Below are 6,768 nucleotides of genomic sequence, written 5' to 3'. Positions count from 1 at the left end.
GAAACTGGAAGTCAGGGAATCTGATGTGCTGTGGTCCATTGCAAAAAATCAGGGCAGGGCTTCAAAAATTTTAGCAATTGGTTCTCTCCCCAGTTGCTGGATGGGCATGGCCTAGTCGGCCTCCTGCACCATGGCCTAGTCGGCCTCCTGCAGGCCATTTTCACCATCTCTGGGATCCAGAGGCCCTCTGGAGGCCAGAAATGAACCTGTTTCCAGCCTCCCAGAGCTTCCAGGAGGCCCATTTCTCACCCTCCCCGAGCCTCTGCATGGGCCCTGCACTTACCTGGGATCCAAAATGGGCTGCTTTGAGACTCCTGGGAGGGAAGGGGCAGGGTGGGTGGGGCCAGCCAGGGATGGGATTTACCAGTTCACTGAACTGGCAACAAAATTAGCTGCTGGTTAGCTAAGGGTTTGCCTGAACCAGGGAAAACCTGTAGCAGCCAGCCCTGGACACAACTTAGCAATTAGAACTGTCTCATCAAACTTTTCCCATCCATGTCAACAGATTGGGGTAGATAAAGGAAAGAGAAAAAGAGTAATAATCTTTTTTAAAAAAAAGATGTCAAATTTTAAAATATCCATATATGCAAGTACTACACAATTCACGAATGGCAGAAAGTTTTGTTTTTATTCACAGTATGATCACAAAGTTTTACCAGCACATCTTGGTTTTGGCATTCTCTGCACATGAAGTCAACAAGAACCCCCAAATCTTACCCAATATCACTCTTGGTTTCCATATATTTGACAGCTATTATGATGAAAAAATGACCTATCAGACTGCCCTGGACCTTCTTTTCGATTCATACAAATTTATTCCCAACTATGAATGTGATAGCCAGAAAAAAGTAATAGCCATCATTGGGGCAATGAATTCTGACATTTCCTTCCTTATGGCAGATATCTTAAGTCTCTATGAGATTCCGCAGGTAAGATTTATTTAGGCAGAAGTGGGGATATTTGACATTTTGGGGAGATTTCAAAAAGGTATATACTAGCTGGGGATAGAAATTGCTGGTTATAAGTATAGGAATATAAGAATATCTGTATTGCGGGATTCCTAGGTAACATTTGCCTGCAATATATTTCCAGTGCATAGGTAATATATCAAGTCTTCAAGATTAATTCTTATTGTCCTGTTCTTTATAAATTTATGCAATCTTTAGAATCAGAGAAATATAATATATATCTTTAATATAAATGAATAGAATAGAATAGAATAGAATAGAATAGAATAGAACAGAACAGAACAGAACATAATTTTTTATTGGCCAAATGTGATAGGATACTCAAGGAATTTGAAGAGTATGGATTACAACAGTCCAAATTGATTTCACTATAACGAGTTTCTTATTGCAACAAAATATTGATTTTTTCCATGGCACCATTTCCTTCTCAATTCACTCAAGGGAATGTGCACAGTTTCAAATTTTCCTTCAAGATGTTAAACCACATGGGGACCAAAGTAACAATTTCCTCAAGGACTTTTGGGTGCAAGCCTTTGACTGTTCTTTTCCAGATTCCAGTGTGCTACCAAAAAATGATGGAACATGCACTGGGGGAGGAGCAGCTAAGGAGCCTTCCTGGACTTGCATTTGAAATGGACATGACTGGTCACAGCTACAGCATCTACAATGCTGTCTCTGCCATAGCACAAGCTTTGCACACCAGGGTTTCCTCTAGATCCAAGTACAGATTGGGAAAAGTTGAGGCTTGGCAGGTAATGTCTCCAACACAGAATGAAATAGTATCTGTCAGAGTCAGATGCAAATGAAACAATCTGCAGATTAAGCCACCGAGAAAGGGTGTTCATTCATTTATTTATTGTCACTAAGTCCAGACTGCTTTCCATATTAAAAGATATCTCAGAATGCAGACATATTTGATAAAACATTGTTCTACAAAGAACATACTTTCAGACTGCTTTCCAAATCAAAATATATGTCAAAATGCAAACACAGATGATAAAACATTATTCAATAAAGAACAAATTAACACAATATTTAAATCATTAATAATAGCATCAGCAACAACAACTACCTTTTTTTGAATTTCTTATTTATTAAACAACCCGTGTGTAATCTTAGGAAAGGAAGTTTGAACCTGATACAATAATAATTGCCTTTTTAAAATATCTGCTTTTTGTCTGTGGAGATTCCCAATCATCCCGATCCTGGTTGTCCCAAAGATGCCTTTTCTAAAGAATGTTTCACTTCCCATCCAAGAAGCTTCTTCAGTTCTAAAAGCTTCTAGAACTGAATAAGCTTCTTGAATGAGAAGCAAAAAATACAAGAAAATCCAGTTGGCTTTTGGAAAAAAAGCACCTTTGGGACATGTTTGTTTTTGGTTTTTTGTTATTTGCAAAAATTCTGCATGAAATTTCACCTTTGGTATTTATTTGTCTCTGCACTAGCTCCACCCATTTCTTCAGGAAATTTTATTTAACAACTCTGTGGGAGAAGAGATTTCCTTTAATGAAAACAAAGAAATGATTGCTGAATTTGATATAATGAACATAATTGTATTTCCAAACATGTCTTTCCATAGAGTCAAAATTGGAAGAGTGGATCATGAGATGCTAGCAGGAAACCAACTCACAATTAATAAAAATATAATTGAGTGGCACAGGAGTTTTAATCAGGTGGGGATTCTTTGATTAGGCTAATAAAAATAGCTATATACCACTTCATAGTGCTTTACAGCCCTCTCTAAGCAGTTTACAGAGTAAACCTATTGCCCCCAACAATCTGCGTTCTCATTTTACCACCTCAGAAAGATGGAAGTCTGAGTCAACCTTGAGCCTGGTGAGATTTGGACTGCCAAATTGCAGGCAGCTGGCAGTCAGCAGAAGCAGCCTGTAATACTGCACTCTAACCACTGAGCTACTGCAGCTCATATGATGAAACTAAAGATGAAATTAAAGTTTTGCATAATCCATCACTATGATCATCATCTTTTAATAACTCTTGTGGGGTGGAATCTGGGCAACTGAATGGAGCTAGCAGAGTGTTTTAATGGCCGGATGCCCTTCCTGTTGCCAATGTGGAGTATTGTTCAGCAGATATATTCTCATTGTGCCCAGAGAGAGAAATATCTGCCTCTACCATCACTCATCAATCCATCACTGCAATACTGTGTAGTAATCATAGTACTATGCATTCCAATCAGAAATTTGAGATGTACAAAATAATACCATTTATCAACATACTTGCCAAAATGCATATGATTTCATAGAAATCAAACTGTTCTTAATGATGCCAAATGAAGCTGGGGCAATTTATAAGAACATTAAATCAAAGTTATTTAAACTTCCACCAGAACAATTTTTCACCTTTTCTTATTTTTGATAGACCATGGATCAAAAGGTGTTTTGAAATTCTTCACCAAACTAGAAGACTGAATAAACAAGGGAAGGAGGGTTACTCCAAAGAAAAGAGTCATTCTTCGGCATTTTTTTTATAATAGTTTTTTTTTATTGAAATTAAGCTTTAAAAACAATTGGACATGGTGGTCTTTTTGACATATATCTCAATCTTTACATTGTTATATAAGCAAAATATCATCAAACAATATAAACATTTATATATACAGCTATGTACATATTTACATTTGATCTTTGTATTGAAAAGGGACATTATTTTCAAAGGATAGAATCCAGTGGGAAAATTTCATTTTCTGAAATCTTCTTCATGGACCTGCTTGTCTTTTTTTATAACTAACAAAGTTCAAGAGCACTACATTCCATCCAGGACAATTTCTCTGAAATTAATCTCTTCTTTCATCCAGTTGAATTACAATGGTTGAAAACATTGCAAATGTTCCCCTCTTCTATGTAATATTTCCTAATTACAATATTTCACTCTTTTTATGGGCAAGGTAACCCCCCTTTCTGTGTGCAATGATTCCTGCCATCCTGGAGAACAAAAACAAAGAAGGAAGGAGCATTGTTTTGTTGCTATGACTGTGCTCCATGTGCAGAAGGGAAGATTTCAACTCAAAGAGGTATATAAAAGTTCTGATGAGCAGAACTTTGAAGAATTCTGCTTGGGTGTTTAACGCAGCCATTTATGTGTAAAAGAAGTCAGAAAGGGCAATAATCTTCCTTGAGCTTCTATTTTCTCTTCCAGATATGGATGATTGCCATGAATGCCCTGAAGATCAGTATCCCCGCAAGGAGCAAGGTGGATATATGCTCAAAATAATAAGCTTTCTGGCATTGAAAGAACCTTTAGGAGTCATTCTGGTTTCATTTGCTCTTTGCTTCTTAATAACAACAGCCTGGGTGCTTGGATTATATATTAAGCATAGACATTCACCCATTGTCAAAGCAAATAACCAGAAGCTCACTTATATTCTTCTTATCTCCCTCCTACTTTGTTTCCTCTCTTCTTTGCTGTTTCTTGGACAGCCACGAAAAGTGACCTGCTTCCTCCAACAATCTACCTTTGGCATCATCTTTTCAATGGCCATTTCTTCTGTGTTAGCCAAAACCATCACTGTGGTTGTAGCTTTCATGGCCACCAAGCCAGGATCTAAGATGAGGAAATGGTTAGGGAAAAGACTGGCATTCTCTATTGTCTTTTCCTGCACTTTGATTCAAGTAAGCATTTGTGCCTTTTGGCTAGGAATGTTTCCTCCATTTCCTCATCTGGACAATCACTCAGAGACAATAGAGATCTTAGCAGAATGCAATGTGGGTTCTCCCATCATGTTTTACCTTGTCTTGGGCTACATGGGATTTCTGTCACTCATCAGTTTCATAGTGGCCTTTCTAGCAAGGAAGTTGCCAGACACATTCAATGAAGCCAAGTTCATCACTTTTAGCATGCTGATATTTTGTAGCATTTGGTTGTCTTTTATTCACACCAATTTCAGCACCAAAGGGAAATATATAGTAGCTGTGGAGGTCTTCTCCATCTTAGCTTCCACTGCTGGATTGCTAGGCTGTATCTTTTCTCCTAAATGTTACATTATTGTGCTAAGGCCTGAACTGAATAAAAACAAGCATCAACATAGGAAGATTTGTCTTTCTCTCTCCCTTAATTCCTAGAAATCCCAGATAAACGTAATCTTGGAGAAGGTGTTAAGCTGGGGACAGTACTTGGCACAAGACCTGTACACATTAAGGAGGAGATAATGGACTTTTAATTTGGTTTTTAATTCATCCACAGCATGGGATACTATGGAAAATTAATTAGCACTGGTCTTTTAGGGATACCTTTATATTGAAGGTTATGCCAAGAACCAGGACCATCTGCAGATGATCAAAAAAGTCAAGATGATGACCACAAACCAACTACATAATAGAAATGTTGAGAATAGGGAGTATGATCTTATGGTAGAATGCAGAAACTGTTTCCTAGTGGAGTTCCGGTTTGCAAGGCTTTGGCGGCGGCAGGAATCCGCGATTGTGCGTGGTTTCTGCTGCGCTTGCCACTGGAGTGCCCCCAATCCAGGATTTGGGGGCTAATAGTTACCCCGTAGAGGTAACTGAAGACAGGGGAGATCCAGCAGGGGTCTGGGGGAATCGCAACCCCCCTCCTCAGCTGGCTTAACTCCCTTTTCCGAAGGCGATGGAGCGGCAGTCAGCAATGGCTGCCACAAAGAAGCTTTCATCCGGATAAGAATGTGCAGGAGGAAGCTGAGAAAGTGAAAGTTCTGGCTGACCGGGATAATAAGTAGCATTTAAATACCCTGGAATTTCAATTTCATCAAAGATACATCGTTCCCAAAGAAGATTGGGAAAAGCGGCGGATGAAAGTTAAAAGGGAACGTTTGTTTTTCCTCACTCTCCTTCCTTACGGTGATAGCAGATGGAAATTGGAAAAACCCGTTTTAGCAGGTAATTAAATTTGAAAGTTAAAGCCAGGGGACGTTAAAGATTTCTGAACATTGAAAAAAAATTTTTTTTTTTTACTCTTTGCTATAAGTGGGAAGGGAGAGGAAAAGAATTAATATTAAGATTTTGCTGGAGGAGGCTGCTTGGAACTTATAAGACTAGAGTTAAATTATAACAAGACTTCTAAAAGATACATTTTGAAACTTTGCAATTGAACTGTACCCCAGGAAGAGAAAGTATAAAAAGAAGAAAGTGCTAAATGAAACAGATTGTGTGTATTTGGATTGCTTGGTGACTTTGGGACCTTTGGAAATTATTATTTGAAAGACTAAAAACTTTTGGGTTGTTTAAAAAACTTTTTCACAATGGCATTACGTTGATGAACTGAAAATGGAATTTAAAAAGCTAAAAGAAGAGGAACAAGAAGGGAAGGGCTCTTCTGGATCTGTTTTTCATTTTTTAGAAATGTCAATTTCTACCTATCAGCAATTACAAGAACAAGAAGATTGGGATGAAGAAGAAGAAGCCATCTTTAATGAACAAACAACTTTAGTTGGGGAAGAGAAGAGAAAGAGGGGAAAGAGAATGGAGAATTTAAGACTTAAAAAAACAACCAAAAAAGGGAAAAATAGGGTGAAAAATCAATACAATGTCAGAAAGCAACAGAAAAGAGGAATATAGAAGAGGGTGGAGATTAAGAGGGTGGAGATCAGTGAGCAAAGAAATGGGGGACTCATTGGTCCTCCTTGAAATGGACAAGGCAGAAACTTACCTAAGATTCCAAAATGTGGCAGAATCAAAAGAAGAAGACCTGGAATACTTGATGGCAGAAATACTGGCCGGTTTATTGAAGATGGATAAAGATGACATTCAAAAAGAGTTCGATGAAGTTTACCGGGTCAATACAAACTATGCAAGATGCCACAAAT

The 6,768-nt window shown here is 38.1% G+C and overlaps 1 protein-coding gene across 1 annotated transcript; it reads left to right on the top strand.

Annotated features, from left to right (window-relative positions):
• The first annotated feature begins 638 nt into the window (after window positions 1–638).
• On the top strand, window positions 639–5,050 carry LOC113428298 (vomeronasal type-2 receptor 26-like). Its single transcript, XM_087946159.1, has 4 exons — window positions 639–929; window positions 2,414–2,641; window positions 3,877–4,002; window positions 4,128–5,050. The coding sequence occupies exon 4, from the start codon at window positions 4,130–4,132 to the stop codon at window positions 5,048–5,050; it is 921 nt and encodes a 306-aa protein (XP_087802285.1). The 5' UTR covers window positions 639–929; window positions 2,414–2,641; window positions 3,877–4,002; window positions 4,128–4,129.
• Window positions 5,051–6,768: the final 1,718 nt, after the last annotated feature.

The sequence above is a fragment of the Notechis scutatus genome, chromosome Z (assembly GCF_049901735.1).
Source record: "Notechis scutatus isolate UNSWTSFEM ecotype Mainland chromosome Z, rNotScu1.2, whole genome shotgun sequence".
Taxonomy (NCBI): domain Eukaryota; kingdom Metazoa; phylum Chordata; class Lepidosauria; order Squamata; family Elapidae; genus Notechis; species Notechis scutatus.
This window is presented reverse-complemented; position numbering and strand designations above follow the sequence as displayed.